The following is a 20,920-nucleotide window of genomic DNA, read 5'->3' on the forward strand; positions in this document are numbered from 1 at the left end:
CTCACTGTTACTGATTTTTCCGAACTAGTTCATCCAGTGCTGTTTCTGTTGATTTTTCTTTCACGTTGCCGTTGAGTGGATGATCTCTCAGTGGTCCCTCCTTAATATGTCTATCAAGAATTTGTTCTAACGCATTCAACAGAACTCATATAACACTGATTGGCTACATAGTCATATAGATAAGAAGGGAGATGGCTGTTTTAGAGATGTTCCGAAGAATCCCAAGACCCGAGAAATCCCCTGGTCTCCGATAAGATGTTGAATGGCTTCTACTGTTTGATATTTTTGTCTTCATTTGTCGGCATCCACGTTGCAAGATATTTTTACATAATCCTTATTACTTATTTCTTTTATACGTTGTACTTTACTTTTTCCTGTCCCAAAAACTATAGTTTCTGAACCCAGTATATGTCTGTGTCCAATGTTAATTGGTTGCCTGTCAATAAGCCATTGAGACTGTATCTATGCGGGCAGTGTGGGCAGGTTAGTACTCGTAGATATTACATCATGTTGTCTATCGCTCCGCAGTCACACTTGTCGTCATTCTTGTTCAGCAGACCCCAAATGTTTGGCTTATTGAATCCTGCTTTGTAGAGTTTCTGTTAATGGATAACAGGATGCTGGTTCGTCTATCAGACTCTAAAGGAAATGCTGTCTTGATTTCAGTCTGCGAAAATACGGTTCGTGGCCGAAAAGGGTGGCGCTTGTCAAAGGTTTCTTGGATCTTACGGTAAATTCGTGGGGGTTCTACGGGAGTCAGGATCCGAGAACTGAAGCTTTATACAGTTTATACAGAGGAGTTGCTCTCATACAGTCGGTAATCAGTCTGCAAGTTCGTTCAGACTGACGTTTACTTTCTTGGCGTGCGCAGAACTCTTCCATGCCGGGCATGCGTGTTCCGTCATTGAGGAGCATAGCGCCTGCGCTCTTGATCCTAGTACATACTATGGATTTGGCGCCCCTTTTACTATTGCTGTTTCTTTAAATAGTTGTTGTGCGCATCCACCTTCTTTCGGGTCTTCTCACAATGGAACCCGAATGTTAATGAGTCGTCTAGTGTGACTCCGAAGTAGATTGGCTTTTTGGTGTGCTCCTCATACGCTTATACGTTGTAATGAGATGTACAGTCGAAAAAATGAAAGAATACCTATGAACAATCACATCAATCACTTATTTTGCATTTGCTACTTATTTTGCATTTGCTATCTTTTTCTATAACAAAAGTTTGATATTTATAGAAAAAGAGAGCAAATACAAAATAAGTGATTGATGTGATCGTTCATGGGTATTCTTTCATTTTTCCGACTGTACAAGTAAAGTTTCTTTATCGAGATAAATTGTCTAAATAGAAATAAATTTTTGTCCTTTGATTATTCGTTCGTTTTCAATTGTTGTGTGCTCTTCCTGCTAATAGTTTTCGTTTATATGTTGTTTATATTGTATCCCACATTTACAGCTAGCTTTCATTATTAACTATTCTTATCCGTGTTGGGACTTTTCCTGTTAATTTATTATTATTTTAAAATATTTCGCATATTCTATTATATTCTTACGATATTTATTGTTTATCATATACATGTCATGTATTACTTTCAAGATATACAACTATTATCTATTTTTGCTAACCCAGGGTACCTACAATTTTGTTCCTAAACCAGATGCAGTCACAACATGTAACCGTTTGGTTTACCACCCTTTAAAATTACTTCATTAATTATATCTAACATGGGCGATCTCCTTCTGAAGCAAAGGCCGCCACAAATACATCGTCCTCCCCAGTGGCAAAGCACCGAGATGCTGGTCAGAAAACCCAACAACTCCTATTTCAAAGACTACAACAAACTCGGAAAGGATCTCTTCGTCCACCATCAGAGGCCTCAACTGTTGCCAGTAAAAGACCCACCGGTTCTAGCTAGATGGCGAGAACCCACGTACTGGCCACCTCCTGTATATAACACTCCTAAAAGTAAAGATCAGTACCTACTGGCACCTTATTACAGAAATGTGATGCCTCCTCCACCATTGATGATGATTGATCCGAGGATACGGAACGACTGTGGTCCTTGTCACTGCAGGTCAAAGTCTATGGAGGACGTCCGGACAGAAGTGGTAGAAATTAGGGATGGCACGTGGATGAAAGATGGCCATTTAAATGGAAACGGGAAGCATATGTTGAAAAATAGCGTGTATATCAATAACAGAAGATCGACGGATAACTTGTTAATGGATAATTCATCGGCAAGAGGACGACGAGTTGGAAGGTTGCAGGTTGGCAAAAATTTTATTTTTATTTTGAGTTTTTAAAATAGATCTAAAGATACTTCAAACAGGTAGAAATAATTTTTTTTAAATGGTTTTTATAATTATTTTTGTATATGCGAGCCTTGTTCAATTGAAACACACCTACGTCCCAGAAAAAAGTGAAAATCGCAAGGAGATAAATCGAAACTAAAAGGTGGATGCTCTGATATCCTATATTTCTTTCTTGATAGATTTTATTTAACTGCTTTGGTAACATGCGGCCGAGTATTATCGTGCAAAAATATGACACCACGTGAGAGTTTTCCTAGACTTTTTCGTTTTATTTGCGTTTGCGTTGACATACACTCTATAATATTGTATATAATATACAATACCTATAATAAAGTATAAATTGATATTAGTCCTGTCGCCAGGGGGGGTACAACGGCCTCCTTAATTCAGATGGACTTACCCAAGTTTTTTTTATATATTTTGACCCGCAGAATACGAATTTTTTGGGTAACAGTTGATCCGGATGTCGATAAGATTGTTATAGACAAAGAACTTGAGGAATTACATAACAGCGATTTCTCACAAAACAAAACATCTTTTTGTAATTTTTGGGTCATTTTATGCAAAATATATTCCTACAAGTTTTTTCGTAGAATGCAAAGTTTTCGAGATAACCGCGGTTGAACTTTCAAAAAATCGAAAAATTGTAATTTTTGAACCCGAATAACTTTTGATTAAAAAATAAAGTAGCAATTCTGCTTACCGCATTTGAAAATTTAAGTCAAATTATATCGGTTTTGATTATTTGCATTGCTAAAAATTTATTATTCTATTGTTAAACAAAGCTATAAACACCTAGTATGTGAGTGATGTTTTCAATGATCTCCCATTTAAAGTCGGAACGAGTAGGTAGAGTAGCTACAAGTGAAAGCGAGGCAATTTCTACGTAGCATGCGTTAAAACGCATGTATTAGGCACGGGAAACATTATGTGTTTATAGATTAGTTTAACAATAAAAAAATTAATTTTTAGCAATGCAAATAATCAAAACCGGTATAATTTGACTTAAACTTTCCAATGCGGTAAGCAGAATTGCTACTTTATTTTTTAATCAAAAGTTATTCGGGTTCAAAAATTGCAATTTTTCGATTTTTTGAAAGTTCAACCGCGGTTATCTCGAAAACTATGCATTCTACGAAAAAACTTATAGGAATATTTTTTGCTTAAAATGACCCAAAAAATACAAAAAGATGTTTTGTTTTGCGAGAAATCGCTGTTATGTAATTCCTCAAGTTCTTTGTCTATAACAAACTTATCGACATCCGGATCAACTGTTACCCAAAAAATTCGTATTCTACGGGTCAAAATATATAAAAAAAACTTGGGTAAGTTCATCTGAATTAAAGAGGCCGTTGTACCCCCCCTGGCGACAGGACTATATACACGTCGATTATAAATAAGAATGTTAAGAAAAGGATAAATTACCTATATAAATAAAAAATATACATATAGTGAGCACGTAAAGGTTGGAATAAATTCATTTTCTCGAGAATGGACGATTTTGGAAAAAAATCCCAAAACAGTTCAATTTTTATTTTTGAATTACGACTTTTTGAAATATATATCATACTAGTGACGTCACCCATCTGGGCGTGATGACGTCATCGATGATTTTTTTAAATGGAAATAGGGGTCGTGTGATAGCTCATTTGAAAGGTAATTAAATTCTCTATTCAGTAATATAACCATGTACATAATTATTTATACAGGGTGTCCAAAAATATTTTTTTTGTATTAAATTTACTGACGTAAAAAGAAGAATGCAAGTAGTTTATTTAATTCAAAATACATTTTATTGATCTCAGAAAACAGAAAAAAATGTTTATTTGAAAAATAATCATTGCTTTTCGCTTAAATTAAATGTTCAAACTGTCAAGAGGAAGGTGGGTGGCTGCTTTAATACTGAATTTAAGCAAAAAACAATATTTATTTGTCAAATAAACATTATTTCTTGTTTTCTGATAGGAGTAAAATGTAGTTTGAGTTCATTCAATTACACAAATTCTTCTTTTTATGTCAATAAATTTAATTAAAAAAAAAATTTTTTTGGACACCCTGTATAAATAATTATATTAATGTTTATATTACTGAATAGAAAATTGAATTACCTTTAAAATGAGCTATCACACGACCCCTATTCTCATTTAAAAAAATCGTAAATGACGTCATCACACCCAGATGGGTGACGTCACTAGTATGATAAATATGCCAAAAAGTCGTAATTTAAAAATAAAAATTGACCTGTTTCGGTAATTTTTTCCAAAATTGTCCATCCTCGAGAAAATGAGTTTATTCCAACCTTTACGTGCTCACTGTATAATAGAAAACTAAACCTGTTGGTTCGTTTTTATCGTATTCTTACGAGTACTCGAGAACTATTTTTCAGAGCTCTATTATAAAACTCAGAATGAAATTAACCAAAATTGTAGAGAAAATTATTCGTTTAAAAACCCTCTAGAAAATTGCTCTGATGTCATTTTATTGTAAAATGACAAGAAAAATGTTATAACGCCAAAAGAAAATTTGTTCAAAATTTTTTGTGATTTTTTTTTATTACTTTTTATTTTCCATTTTACGATACAAAGTAATAACAGTTGTAGACAATTTAATTTGCTACAAATAATGTCTTGTAAAATGTTCTGTAGGGTTGCTAGTTTACCTTTGACAAGACCAAAACAAAACCTTTTATACTCATATGGCGGCCGGGGCACAAGGGTGACTACTTCACAATCATTTCCATTGACTAAAATGGCATTCCTTTAGTTATTTTGTTATTAAATTATTTTGTTTATTAAGTCCGTTGTAGTGGTTTTCTGTCGACTATTTGATTCTTAAGCAGCATAAATTATAGACCAGGGCGCATCTGTAAAAATATTAGTACATTTGGACGTTGAGAGGTGACTCAAATTTTTTTGCAGAAATTGCTTGAAAATAAATCAAATAATAATATTTGAGTTATCCTCCCTCTCAATAAGGTCCTGAACATTGTTTAAATAATCAAAATGTCAAAAAATTAAGGAAAAATTCGATTTTTTTCTTGGTTTTTTGATTATAACTTAAAAAGTATTCATTTCCGAGAAAAGTTGTACTGACATAAAAGTTGCGTAATTAAATTTTCTATAATACAGAATTGGTTAAAAATGTAAAAAATAGTCACCCTTGTTGCAAAATAGCAATAATTGTGAAAAAAACATACAAACACAAGTATTCGCATTTTACGTTTTTCAACCATTCATGCTACACTTAGGACCTTCATATTTCACCCTGAAAAACTTTGTGATACAGTAAAATAATACTGTAAATTTCATTAAGATCGGTTCAATAGATTTTGCAAAATAAATTTTGCAATCCAGCTTTCGTAAAAAAAATTCATTTTTTCAAAATGTTACAGGACTGAAAATAAAGCAGATAGCAAGTTGAATTTTTTTTTGCGTATAGAAGTGTACTGTACCTTTCATTTGCAATTTTACAAAATTAAAATCGATTAACACCACGGCGTCAGGATTTTTTTTAAATAAACATTAATTATTGGTGCTACGCGCAGGACAGCGGATAGTTTGCTCTGATTGGGCATTCCAATGACCTTTGATAATGATTGATACATTTTAATTTTTGTTACATTTCGATATAAATAAATAAATTTGTTTATTGCAAAATAAAAACACATACTCTATCCTTTGAAATAACACTTTTATTAGCAAAAACTTTCTTTGTTCATATATTTTAACTTAAATAATAAAAGTTTATTATTTTTAAACATATGCAATTGTTTAAACAATATTTCACAAACAATAATAAAATTTGAAAGACTGATAGGTTTTGTACACACTTGAAATGAATGAAAGAAGTGAAAGAAGTATATTAAAGTGTGTAAATGTATTTTAATTTCCTTAGCTAAGCGCTTTCGACATAAAAGTCATCTTCAGAGCTAATGCTACAATAAAAAGTTAAAACAATAAGTAAAAAGATGTTCTAAGTACAAAGTTTTTTAACTTACGTCAATATATAAAAAGTACCGGCTACTTAGGAATGTATTTTCTTGCATCGCATTAAGAAATTTGTAATTCAGGTCCACCGTACAACTCCGGCTGATGAAAGCTAGTTTTAATTTTTAGTTTTTCTATGGTAAAACAATAAAAACAACCACTGGGACGATACATACATATAAATTTTTTTTTTCCTGGTAAAGGTTTTACCCAACCATTTTGAAGAGATATGAGCTGGTGACTGACTGACAGTGGTTGATTGTACTTTGGATTTTAAATGTTTCATCTGTCCGGTGTTGACATCTGACAGCTGACATTACAAATGAATGAAATTTTTAAATAATTAGTTTTAAAAAGAATAATTGAAAAAATTGATGAACAAAAATTGTACCTTAGATGTCTGTACAATACAATAATAATAATTTAATTTAAAATAATAAAATTAGTTTGATTTTTGTGGAATTAAAATATTAAAATATAACAAAATATAGAGTAAGAAAATAATATATTAGATAAAGATTGGAAGAAATTTTGGTGGAAATCAACTTGTGTGAATCGAACACCGCTGTCCTGCGCGTAGCACCAAAAACTATTGTTTATTTTAAAAAATTTCCGACGCCGTGGTAAATAATCGATTTTAATTTTGAAAATTTCAAATGAAAGGTACAGTACACTTCTATAAGCAAAGAAAATTTCAACTTGCTATCTTATTTATTTTCAGGCCTGTAACATTTTGAAAAAATAAATTTTTTTTTCGAAAGCTAAATTGCAAAATTTATTTTGCAAAATCTATTGAACCGATCTTAATGAAATTTACAGTATTGTTTTACTGTATCATAAAGTTGTTCTGGGTGAAATATGAAGGTCCTAAGTGTAGCATAAATGGTTGAAAAACGTAAAATGCGAATACTTGTTTTTGTATGGTTTTTTCGCAATTATTGCTATTTTGCAACTAGGGTGACTATTTTTTAAATTTTTAACCAATTCTATATTGTAGGAAATTTAATTACGCAACTTTTATGTCAGTACAACTTTTCTCGGAAATGAATACTTTTAAAGTTATAATCAAAAAACGAAGAAAAAAATCGAATTTTTCCTTCATTTTTTGACATTTTGATTATTTAAACAATGTTCCGGACCTTTTTGAGAGGGAGGATAACTCAAATATTATTATTTGATTTATTTTCAAGCAATTTCTGCAAAAAAATTTGAGTCACCTCTCAACGTCCATCTCAAAACAGATGCGCCCTGGACTATTAATACACATTTTGCTTCGCATAAGAATTTTTAATTAACATGAAAATAAATTTTACCTTACATACAATAGCTGACTGTTGGGAGAAGTAGAACAACTGCGGTTTAAAAGCAATACGTTTGTTGTCGATATAAATAAATAACCGGCTGCAATTAGTATAGTTGTAAACGTTAAAGAGAATGCTTTGTAAAAATGCTGGTAGATGTAAACTCCCAAGTAATTTTTATTTTAATAACACTTCTTAAAAGAATGGAAAGTGCATTATAAAAACTTGTTAACAACAAATAGAGATAAATTCCATATAGTCCAGGGTAATAAGGTTTTTTCCATGACACTTGAACAGCCAGGGTACTGAAGCGTTTTTTTACAGGTAATACCTATAAAAGCAAATTGTTACTATTTCCTGCATAGGATCTGGCGGCCATTTTTATTTATAAACAATTAAGTGTCAAAAAATGGCATTTTTCACTTTTTTTTCAAATCAATGAAAAACAGGGAAACTAATGGTTTTTTTGGTACAAATATCTTCGAGATTATGGAAAAGCTTTGAAATGACGTATTACAAAGTTTGATATACTCATTTATTGTTAATATAATTGCGAAAAAAGGTCGGAATTTGCAAAAAAATATTTTCGCAATAACTGCTGTAAAGTTAGTGTACAGCTTTGAAATTTTTGCCAAATAAGGGTTCTTTGGTGCTTAATATGTGATAAAAATTTCAAAGCGATTCATTCAATTGTTTAAATTTTATTCAAATTGTTTATCCCAGAAAGCATTTTTTGCAATAACATAAGTCAGAAGAAAATGACGTTAGAACCATTCCACAGGTGTCAAATGAAAGAGCGTGAGCTATATTTTCACCTTGGTTTAAAAAAGTGAATACAAGATGCATTTATTAGTAATAAATAATTATGCAAAAGTAAATCTTTCCTTATAAATTTTTTATTTTGTTATATAAGAAATTATACATATTTATTACAATTTTTTATCAAACATATTTATTACAATTTTTTATCAATTATGATATAGATAACATTACTTGGCAGGTGTGCACTTAAAACAGGGTAAAAAAGTTATTTTTTTTTTCGAAAAAGTTATTCAAAAAGTTTATAAAGAAAAATTGACGATACTTTTGCATAATTATTTATTACTAATAAATGCATTTTTTATTCACTTTTTTAAACCATGTTGAAAACGTAGCCCATGTTCTTTCATTTGACACCTGTGGAATGGTTCTAAGGTCATTCTTTCTGACTTATGTTATTGCAAAAGAAATGCTCTCTGGGATAAACAATTTGAATAAAATTTAAACAATTAAATGAATCGCTTTGAAATTTTTATCACATATTAAGCACCAAAGAACCCTCATTTGACAAAAATTTCAAAGCTGTACCGGGTGTCCCAATAAGAATGGCTCTCGGCCATATCTCAGGAACCGTTTATAGTAGAGCTTTGAAATAAAAAAATTTATAACAAAAGTGGCCTCAGGAAAAGCCTGGAAATTATTTTCATAATTGTGGGTCCACCGCTAGAGGGCGTAATTGAATATCAAAAATAAAAAAATCGAAATTTTACAAAATTTTCCTAATGAAGGGGCACTGGAAATCCGATTATTGTATTCTTCATCAAATTCTGCGCATATTTGATTTAATAAGTTTAACTCTACCTTTGAAAATAAGAGGTGGGGGTGAGTGGGAACCTTGTTATGAAAAAATGGCTGTAAGTCCGGTTCTGCTAAATCAAATTTTGAAAACTGGGTCTTGTTGAAGACAGATCTTTTTCTTCAATGTAAGCGTGATAATTTTTGAACCATCCTAATAAGTAATAAGAAAGCTGGGAGGCGTTATTTAATTTTTTTCAGAAATCTAGTTTTCTTTGGAAAATATTAAATACAAGTATGCATTTTTAATCGTACTTTATAAAATTAGATTAAATTAGCAATAGAATAGCGAAAACCGCATGTCGATACCTTTTTTCTATCTCAAGATATCTCGAGAAATGTGTAAATTTTATACATAACTGTTACTATCACCGGTAAACTAAGTTAATGAAAAGTAGTGTGCTGTGGAAAAAAACAAAATAACATTTTCCAGATGTCCACGTATAAAAATATAATTAATTAAAACAACAATATAAAGAGAAACAATACTATTAAAATTAAATATAACACAGAACAAAAAGAACTACTTAGTGACGACCTAAATATTCAAATTGTTGCCCATCATACACTACTCTAGAATACATTATCCAGAGAATACTAAACGCCATTCAAAGCATATCGAGAGCAGAAATTGAGACTGCTGTTCAATCTACTCTTGAAAGAGTAAATGTTTGCAACGAAAATGATGGGCAAAAATTTGAACGTTTATGTCATCACTAAATAGTTGTTTTTATTTCTTTGTAATAGGGCTTTTCAACGCTTCTCATTTGTTTCGAGCCTCTGTCATATGCCGTATAATCCGTGTATAATATTAATATACGAAATATGAACGAGGCTCGAAACAAATGAGAAGCGTTGAAAAGACCTAATATACGTTGACAGCTGGAAAATGTTTCTTTGTTGTTTCCATAGCACACTACTTTTAATGAATTTCATTTACCGGTGGCAGTAACAGTTATGTTTTTAAATTTACACGTTTTGTAAGATATCTCGAGATAGAAAAAAGGTATTAACATGCGGTTTTCGCTATTCTGTTGCTAATTTTGTCTAATTTTGTAATATGGTATTAAAAATGCATGTTTGTATTTAATATTTTCCAAGGAACACTAGATTTCTGAATAAAATTAAATAACGCCTTCTAGCTGGCATATTACTCAGTAAGTTGGTTCGAAATCATAACTTTTACATTGACGAAAAAGATCTGTCTTCAACAAGACCAAGTTTGCAAAATTTGATTAAGCAGAACCGGACTCACAGCCAGTTTTTCATAACAAGGTTCCCACTCACCCCAACCTCTTATTTTCAAAGGTAGACCTAAACTTGTCAAATCAAATATGCGTAGAATATTATGAAGAATACGACGATCGGATTTCCAGTGCCCCTTCATTATAGTCCTGTCGCCAGGGGGGGTACAACGGCCTCCTGTATTCAGATGGACTTACCCAAGTTTTTTTTATGTATTTTGACCTGTAGAACACGAATTTTTTGGGTAACAGTTGATCCGGATGTCGATAAGATTGTTATAAACCAAGAAGTTGAGGAATCACATAACAGCGATTTCTCGCAAAACAAAACATTTTTTTGTATTTTTTGGGCCATTCTAACCAAAAAATGTTCCTACAAATTTTTTCGTAGGATGCATAGTTTTCGAGATAATCGCGGTTGAACTTTCAAAAAATCGAAAAATTGCAATTTTTGAACCCGAATAACTTTTGATTAAAAAATAAAATAGCAATTCTGCTTACCGCATTTGAAAGTTCAAGTCAAATTATATCGGTTTTAATTATTTGTATTGCTAAAAATTTATTATTTTATTGGTAAAAAAAGCTACAAACACCTAGTGTTTGAGTGATGTTTTCATTGATTTCTCATTTAAAATCGAACGAGTAGGTAGAATAGGTAAAAGTGCAAGCGGGTCTATTTCTACGTAGCATGCATTAAAACGCATGTATTAGGCACGAGAAACACTATGTGTTTATACCTTTTTTTAACAATCAAAAAATAAATTTTTAGCAATACAAATATTCAAAACAGATAAAATTTGACTCAAACTTTTAAAGTCGGTAAGCAGAATTGCTATTTTATTTTTTATTCAAAGGTTATTCGGGTTCAAAAATTGCAATATTTCGATTTTTTGAAAGTTCAACCGCGTTGATCTCGAAAACTATGCATCCTACGAAAAAACTTGTAGGAACATTTTTTGGTTAGAATGACCCAAAAAATACAAAAAAATGTTTTGTTTTGCGAGAAATCGCTGTTATGTAATGCCTCAACTTCTTTGTTTATAACAATCTTATCGACATCCGGATCAACTGTTACCCAAAAAATTCGTGTTCTACGGGCCAAAATACATAAAAAAAACTTGGGTAAGTCCATCTGAATTAAGAAGGCCGTTGTACCCCCCCTGGCGACAGGACTATTAGGAAAATTTTGTAAAATTTAGATTTTTTAATTTTTGATATTCAATTACGCCCTCTATCGGTGGTCCCACAATTATGAAAATAATTTCCAGGCTTTTCCCGAAGCAACTTTTGTTATAAATATTTTTCTCCCAAAGCTGTACTATAAACGGTTCCTGAGATATGGCCGAGAGCCATTCTTATTGGGACACCCGGTACACTAATGTTTACAACAGTTATTGAGAAAATATTATTTTTTTTTTGCAATTCCGACCTTTTTTCGGAATAAATGAGTATGTATATCAATCTTTGTAATACGTCATTTTAAAGCTTTCTCCATAATCTCGAAGATATTTGTACTAGAGAAATCATAAGTTTTACTGTTTTCCGTTGATTTGAAAAAAAAAGGGAAATGCCATTTTTTGACAGTTAATTGTTTATAAATATAAATGGCTTCCAGATCCTACGCAGGAAATAGTTATAATTTGTTCCTATAGGTATTACCTGTCGAAAAAACGCTTCAGTACCCTGGCTACTGAAGTCTCACGAACAGGGTATATTTTTGTCTTATTACCCTGGCCTAATAGTTTTTCCATAATTTTACGACCAAATAAAAACTGCTAATGAAAATTAAGATAGAAAAACTTAACCAGTAGGATTGTATAGGACCAGAAAATTTGCCTGTAGTTTTTAACAAATGTCTAGAAAGAGTAGGAGAAAAAATAGAAAATCAGTTTAAAGGATGAGTGTAACAGCTTTCCCGATTTTTCGATAACAGAGTACCCCGTTCATTCGCTTCTTTCTCTAAAGACACCACTCACTAAGAAGGAAGAAGACGCCATTAAGTCTCTGCATGTATCTTCTTCTTCTTCATGTACCATGTCCTTTCAGAACGTTGTATTTTGATTATTTTGTATTATTTTTATTATATAACATTATTTTGTATTTTGACAACGACACCCGACTTGGGCGTCGAAACGTTAATAAAATCATTTTTAGATAAAATTGTGGCTTATTTCCCATTTGAATATACTTGATTATAAAAATGCCACAAGAAAATAGCTTCAGAACAACATTCAGAACGTTGGTTACCATCATAGCTATCTTAATTTTATTCACTGCCACTCTGTATAAGATAAACACCAGTACTTTTGCTTTCAATTTTGAAGTATGGTTAAAGTGAACATGACGTCAAAAAGGATCTTTTATTAATTAATGCCAGTGGTGTGTGTTTGTATGCTTTATTTTTAATTTGCTATAAACAGGGGTAATTTCCCATATATTATAACAAAACAAAAGCAAGTTTGACATTTAATAATGCGTTAGTTAGATGGCTCTACTCGAGTTACTTGGGAACAAAAAAATAATGAACAAAATTGCTCCAGGAAGCCGAGATAATGCTTTTTTTAACGTATACCGATTTTGAACTTTGAGATTAATATTAGAGAGATATCGAAACCCCATTTAACATCGTCCTTTAATAAAAGATCCTTTATTTTGACATATACGCAAGCGCAGTATCACATCCTTTATTTTTGTCCTGTAATAAAATACAGGCCGCCTGTATTTAAGGAAAAATAAAGGACAAAAATCTTTTAATAAAGGATCCTGTATTTTGACGTAACGTGTCAAAAATGTGAAGAAACAAGAAAAGAAAGTCGTCTAACTTCACTTTTATTTATGTTTTTATCACATCTGGATATTTTTGATCTAAGTTGAAGTTTTATTTATTAAAAAGAACTCCTAAATAAAGGAATAACAGTTTATTCTCAGATATAGATTATTAATGTTTTGACCCAAATCAATATAAAAAAGAATACCTATTTAAGACCATTGAGTTATTAGAAAAAGTTTGTAAACAGGAATTTAAATATAATTTTTGTAAATAATTTTAGTGTTTAATAATTAGGTACAATAAATCAGACATATAATTTCTTTACAACTCATTTAAACTCCAGACATTTTTGTATAGAAATAAATATTTTTATTACAGATATATAAGATGTACCTACCTAATTTCAATTAATTTGAATGCACAAGTATCATACTTGAGACATTGTGGAAAAGTTTAGGATTTGTTCAAATTCTGCATTCAAAGGTAGAGTTCAATTCAACAGATATATAACATAAATGGCATTAAAATATAAACGGGTTCATACAATAAAACAAAGCTTTAAGTGGTTTAAGTATTTATTTTTGAAATTTTTTATCCTTGATATATTAGAATCTATATCGTTTTGAACCAAAAGTATTACACTTTCGTGCCATCAGCTTTTGTTTATTTAAATATACTGTCAAAATAATTCATCCACCATAAAGCTAATTCATCTATTATTTTTGTCCTTTAAAACACAGTTTTGGGCTATGTCGGCTCCATCTTTGTTGCCGAGCCACAAATCTTCGAGGGTACAAGGATAGTTTCTGGATGTAAGAAGATGTTCCATATTCTGTATTTTTCCATAGTCACAGTTCACATCAGCTTGGTCTATTTTCCTCCATTTTATAATGTTTGATTTTACTGGAGCGACCCCTGGTCTTATCCTATTTATAGTTTTCCGTGTTTTAAAGTCTAGGTCTAGAGATTGTCTGGTTCATTGAACCTAGGGAAGAGGAAAATACTCATCCTGCACTGTTCCAAGGAAGCTTTTCCTGGATTTTAGTCGCTTTTGTGGCGTTCAAGCTTTGTATAGGGCATTCCACTCATCCACAATCTGTTTAATTTTCTATATGTGCTCTGCAACGCATCTGTGTATCAACGGTTCTACAAAACCCGTTAAAACAAATTGTTCATACATTTTTGCTAGTTGTGGAAGTCCTTTTAACGGAAAGTGATATAACATATTTTAAAGGATACGTAAAATCAAACATTAATATGTATTTATAAATTTATTAAAAAACTGCTAATAATAAAATACTTAAAATCAGACACCAATATTAAACTATATATATACTATACCTATTTATTTATAACTTTACTAGCAAACTGCAGTCCAATAAAAATAAAATTATCAACATTAACCATTTAAACTTGCCTTAAATTGCGAATAATTTTACCACAAACAAACACACACAAAATGTAGTTGCACTAGATTTGCTCCTGTTTGAAAATGTACTGCCACAGCATGTTCGATTTGGCGAATGGATTTAGTGTCGGCAGTCATAAATATAAACCCAAATAAACAACAAAGCTTGTTCGATTAAATCGCACCACCTTCATATTTGTTAGTGCAAATTTCAATGAAACTGTAAAACTAGTAAAACTGAACAAGCTCATATTATTCTTTAAAGATAACTTGCATCTTATTTCACATATTAATATTGGAAATCTTCTCTTCAAAATACAAAATGTTCTTTCAATAACAGCTCTTGAAGCAATTTGTGATTAATTACACAGCACTTCAACTGCTCCCTAACAGATACATTGTCCATAAATTCTCCATTTCGTATACCCATAATATGCAAAAGTATTTAACAACTCCTTAACTCCCTTATAACATAGTATTTCTAATTTCACTTTCATGTTGTACTATGGTTTATGTTAAGTATTATGGGTTATGTTGTTCTTTAAATGACAAAATAATTAAATTCAATGTTTTACTCTTTTCAATGATCTTATTCTTAATTGTCTTGTTCTTACTCTTATTTTAATTTTTATCTCTATAATAAGGTCTTATTCACTCTTCTATGGTCTTATTTATACGAAATCTATGTTTATACGAGATTACAAATAGAATTTTATAGGTTATTTTTATATTTACAAAAATATTGAATGTCATTTGTCAAAACAAAAGATCCCTTAAAACTGCTTTTCGATAACTCTCATTACACATGTCCTGTATTTGTCCTTTATTAAAAGATCCTGTAATAAAGGAACTTTTAACTCCGAGTTTCGATATCTCTCTATTAACTTCTCCAACTTAATATTTGATTGGAATTTTGCTATTTTTGGCAATTTTCACTCGTAATATCGATAGTTTTTATTATAATAATATATGTTATGAGTATTTTAAAGATATTAAAACTGGTGTGGAGAAAGAGGACAAAAATAAAAAGGTAATGGTTCGAAAATTATGATCCCATTGTTTATATCTTTGCCGTAAATACCGGTCAACTTTAACCGGTTGTATCTCAGGAACCACTCAACACAATTAAACGTTTTTTCTTTTAAAAGAAGCGTCCTACCGCTTTTTTTTCAATACCGTTTTCATGATTTAATTTAATATTTCCCGAGATATTCTATTTGTTTATAAGCCAAAAATACATTACAAAAATACAAAATACATTAGTATCAGTGTCTGTATTAGTACAGTGTCTTTTTATACAAAAAATATAGTTATTCTTATGTATCATAATTATTGTGGTTATTATAGCGACCGTAAATTTTTAATTAACAATTCAATTGTTGCTAAACTGTTCATTCAATTTCCATCGGCTTCTGGAATTATGATCTATACGAAAAAAGCTTTTATGCTACCAAGTTATTTAATTATTGATAAACAATTACCTACTTATCTAAAATTTTAGTTAAAGATTTTGTTGGAAAAACCCGCATTTTTCGGGGAAAATTTTCGTCGAAGTAAATCGGGAAAAACACGTCTCTGTGTGTAAGCTAAAATCTTTGGAGTTATAAAGGAAAAATTGAAAAAACACGATTTTCGGGCGCCATTTTGTTTATAAAAAAAGTGACACACTATCTGCGGACTTTGCATACCTTTATTATTAATATAATATACAATCATAAGATTCGATTCCAGCAATAAAATTGCTGGTAAGTAACTTTTTCTTGTATTTTGCTAATTAGTCCAGAGTATTATCGGGTTTTGCCTCAGCACCACAGACTTATAGTTACTACGAACTATTTAATTCGCCCAGCAACTCGGAGGGGAGTTATGAAATACTCTTAGTCCTGTCGCCAGGGGGGTACAACGGCCTCCTGTATTCAGATGGACTTACCCAAGTTTTTTTTATGTATTTTGACCCGTAGAACACGAATTTTTTGGGTAACAGTTGATTCGGATGTCGATAAGATTGTTATAAACAAAGAAGTTGAGGAATTACATAACAGCGATTTCTCGCAAAACAAAACATTTTTTTGTATTTTTTGGGCCATTCTAACCAAAAAATGTTCCTACAATTTTTTTCGTAGGATGCATAGTTTTCGAGATAAACGCGGTTGAACTTTAAAAAAATCGAAAAATTGCAATTTTTGAACCCGAATAACTTTTGATTAAAAAATAAAATAGCAATTCTGCTTACCACATTTAAAAGTTTAAGTCAAATTATATCGGTTTTGAATATTTTCATTGCTAAAAATTTATTTTTTTACTGTTAAAAAAAGCTATAAACACCTAGTGCTTGAGTGATGTTTTCAATGATTTCTCATTTAAAATCGAACGAGTAGGTGGATTAGGTATAAGTGCAAGCGAGGCTATTTCTACGTAGCATGCATTAAAACGCATGTATTAGGCACGGGAAACACTATGTGTTTATAGCTGTTTTTAACAATAAAAAAATAAATTTTTAGCAATGAAAATATTCAAAACCGATATAATTTGACTTAAACTTTTAAATGTGGTAAGCAGAATTGCTATTTTATTTTTTAATCAAAAGTTATTCGGGTTCAAAAATTGCAATTTTTCGATTTTTGGAAAGTTCAACCGCGTTTATCTCGAAAACTATGCATCTACAAAAAAACTTGTAGGAACATTTTTTGGTTAGAATGGCCCAAAAAATACAAAAAAAATTTTTGTTTTGCGAGAAATCGCTGTGATGTAGTTCCTCAACTTCTTTGTTTATAACAACCTTATCGACATCCGGATCAACTGTTACCCAAAAAATTCGTGTTCTACGGGCCAAAATACATAAAAAAAAACTTGGGTAAGTCCATCTAAATAAAGGAGGCCGTTGTACCCCCCCCTGGCGACAGGACTATCTGTATAATAAGCGTTTATTTCTAGTTTTGCCAGAAACGAAATCGTTTTTGTGCACAATGGAATAATTAAAATTATATAAAAGTCACTTAATGAACCTTGTTATTAGGCAAAATTAAATTGCATCGTTATTTCTTCAGAATCGATTGTTTATTCCATTGATAATTCGATATCCGTTAACGCTTCATTTAAAAAGAAATTCTTTAATTTTAGCTCGCTTTCTCGAGAGAATGTTTCCTTTTTAAATATATCTATCTATATAAAAGATAAGATGTCCTGCTTTTTCACTTTTTACATTTTGCTTTAATGGTCGGCATTATTCTTTTCCTTTCCCGTCTGTAATTATTATGATCGATGCAAATAGCTGTAAAACCGTAAACTGGTGATAATAACAGACGTTGTCAACTACTTTTTGTTTAATGCAGTCTCGATGATTCATTAAAATTGAAAAATGGAACAGAAAACCGCGAAAGATCCTTGTTTGTTTCCAATAAATTAGCAAAATATATAATTTAAAAATTATCCTCATTAGGGCAGTCAATGAGGGTATGTGGCTCCGAATTCCATCCTACTATATCGATTTACGTGATATTTTCACAGTAAGTAGGGAATAGCCCAAGAAACAAAGTCTACCCTATGCCGATGCGTGCTTTTGTCTTGGGGGCGGTTCCCACCCCTTCTCGGGGTGGAAAATTGTTTGCTTAAATAACTACGGAAGTTGCTAGAGAACCTAATACTAAGCAAAAACTGTTCTATAATTTTTTTTTCGAAAACTCGATACTTTTTGAGTTATTCCTGGTTGAAAATTGGCCATTTTCATTGAAACATAACACCTTTTCAAACGGTTTTTTGCGAATACCTTAAAAACTATGCATCTAACTAAAAAAACCATATAAAACATTTTTGTAGCTCATAAAATAACAAAGAGATTCTTTCCTTTATGAATCTTCTAGTTATAATACAAAAAGAAGTATGGTAAGTGAAAAAAACTTGTTTTCTTGGTGCATGCTCAAATCAGTGTATTTAACTTGAAATAACAGAGAAACGGTCGATTTTAGGTGTATAATGCTACCAATAACTTTTGTTGTGCTTGAAAAGACCTTTAAAAATAAGCAATATTAAATGTCGATTACATTCAAACTATGCGAGATAAACTGTAAAAAATTTGATGACTAACGTATTTTAAGAAAAAATGAGAAGTATATAATCGACGTTGGGCGCCAAAATGAGGCGATAAACTACCCCAGATAATTGAAATAATATTCGAGAATAATATTTCAATCAACTATGATAGCTATCGTCTACCCTAGACTAGCTCAATCTCCCAAGTTGTAAGTCCACCTTGTCCTAATCAAAAACATGAACAATGAAAATGCAGAATGGAGCAAATAAAACAATAATATTTAACTAATCATGTTTATTTTTCATAAAAGACATAATTAATGTATTAAATAATAATATACAAGACCTTGCCGAAACTTTACAGATCAGAGATTATACTTATCGATGGCACTTGGTATCTGTCTGCGGTTTCTTGGTGTCTTGCTGTTGTTCTGCAACGGGCTCTGGGGACGTGGATGTTCTGGCCACCAGGCCTACAGGTGTTGGATGGTTGTTCGGACTCTATGCTATGTACTATCACTGCATCGCCGGCGACATTGGGGGCTCCAGCTTGAAGAAGTCCTCCCACGGAGTGAAGGGTTGTTCAGGTTTCTGTTATTTGTCCAGAAAACCCAATTAAGAACGTCTGTTTGAAAATGTAGCTATGAAGCCAGACATTGCCTTAAATAGATTTTAAAATAAACTGAAAAAATATTCATTTATTTTGACAAGGAGGAAGGGTTTGACTTGACATTGACAGACTTCGTGAGTGGGGGCTTAAAATTTGAAACGACAAACGACAGTGCGAAATCACTGTCATGAACCACAGAACGATTGAATAAGAATGTAAATGCTGAGATAGAACAAGAATGTTGAGATATGCCTATAAATAACGAAAGAGGGCGCCAACCAATTTTTAACGGGAAAAAAGGTAAAACAAATAGAAGAGGATTATTATTAAAGAATTATTAAAGAAAATAGAATAAAATAATTATTTGAAAATAAAATAGCAAAGATGTGACGTTTGTAACGTTACAACCCCTCATCCACAAGAATTTAAATGCATCGTTTTCCTTCTACAATACATTTTACTATAGTTTTCTTTTTAAGTTCAAAAAGTTGGGCGGGTTTAAAATGAATGGTTTTTGAAAAAAATAAGGTCAAATTATTGAGCGCATTTTAAAATTTTGATCTATTTCTCCATGTAACTCGAAAATGATCAGAGAAGCCAAAAAAAGATGCCATACAAAAATGTAGGTTTCTTCTAGATAAACATTTTGATTTTATTTTTTATAACAGTATCTCTTATCATTTTCAAGTTACATGGAGAAAAAGAAAGATTTTTAAGAAAATTTAAATATGCGCTCTATAATTTGATCTTATTTTTTTCAAAAACCATTCATTTTAAACCCGCTTAACTTTTTGAACATAAAAATAACACTGTAGTAAAATATATTGTAGAAGGAAAACGATGCATTTAAATTCTTGTGGATGAGGGGTTAAATTTACTTCTCAATTTTTTTCTTAAAATTCGTTAGTCATCAATTTTTTGCAGCATATCTCGCTTAGTTTGAATGTAATCGACATTTAATATTGCTTATTGGAAAGGACTTTTCAAACACAATAAAAGGTATTGGTAGCATTATACACCTAAAATCGACCGTTTCTCTGTTATTTCAAGTTGAATACATTGATTTGAGCATGCACCAAAAAACAAACTCTTTTTACCTACCATATCTCTTTTTGTGTTATAACTAGAAGATTGAAGAAGGAACGAATCTCTTTGTTTTTTTATGAGCCACAAAAATGTTTTATATAATTTTTTTAGTTAGATGCATTGTTTTTAAGGTATTCGCAAAAAACCGTTTGAAAAGGGGTTATATTTCAATGAAAATGGCCAATTTTCAACCACGAATAACTCAAAAAGTATTGAGTTTTCGAAAAAAAAATTATAGAACAATTTTTGCTTAGAATTAGTTTCTGTAGCAACTTCCGTAGTTGTTTAACCAAAAAATTTTCCACTCCCGAGAAGGGGTGGGAACCGCCCCCAAGACAAAAGCACACATCGGCATAGGCTAGACTTTGAATAAGGAGATATTTTCAGGCTATTCCTTAAATTTCATTAAAATCCATACTGTAGGATAGAATTCGGAGGTAATAACCTGTTCTGGCTCTCATTGACTGCCCTACATGCGTATCATAGCATAATAACTTAATGGAAGATATTAAATTAATTTCTTCGTTACTTTTAGAGGTAAAAGGTATAATAAAAATGT

At 31.3% G+C, this 20,920-nt stretch overlaps 1 protein-coding gene across 13 annotated transcripts in view; it reads left to right on the plus strand.

The window, feature by feature from the left end:
• Positions 1–20,920, plus strand: part of LOC114329587 (WD repeat-containing protein 47) — a 313,869-nt gene that overhangs the window by 267,462 nt on the left and 25,487 nt on the right. For 2 of the 13 annotated variants that reach the window (XM_050651830.1, XM_050651829.1), the window contains exon 2: positions 1,659–2,268. The exons of 10 other annotated variants lie outside the window; for them this stretch is intronic. In XM_050651830.1, coding sequence (XP_050507787.1) covers positions 1,726–2,268 — 543 coding nt within the window. In that variant the 5' untranslated portion in view covers positions 1,659–1,725. Of the gene's footprint in view, positions 1–1,645; positions 2,269–20,920 lie in introns of those variants that run through there. One more of the 13 variants, XM_028278750.2, reaches the window with a different exon arrangement.

Source organism: Diabrotica virgifera, chromosome 5 (genome assembly GCF_917563875.1).
Source record: "Diabrotica virgifera virgifera chromosome 5, PGI_DIABVI_V3a".
Lineage (NCBI taxonomy): Eukaryota > Metazoa > Arthropoda > Insecta > Coleoptera > Chrysomelidae > Diabrotica > Diabrotica virgifera.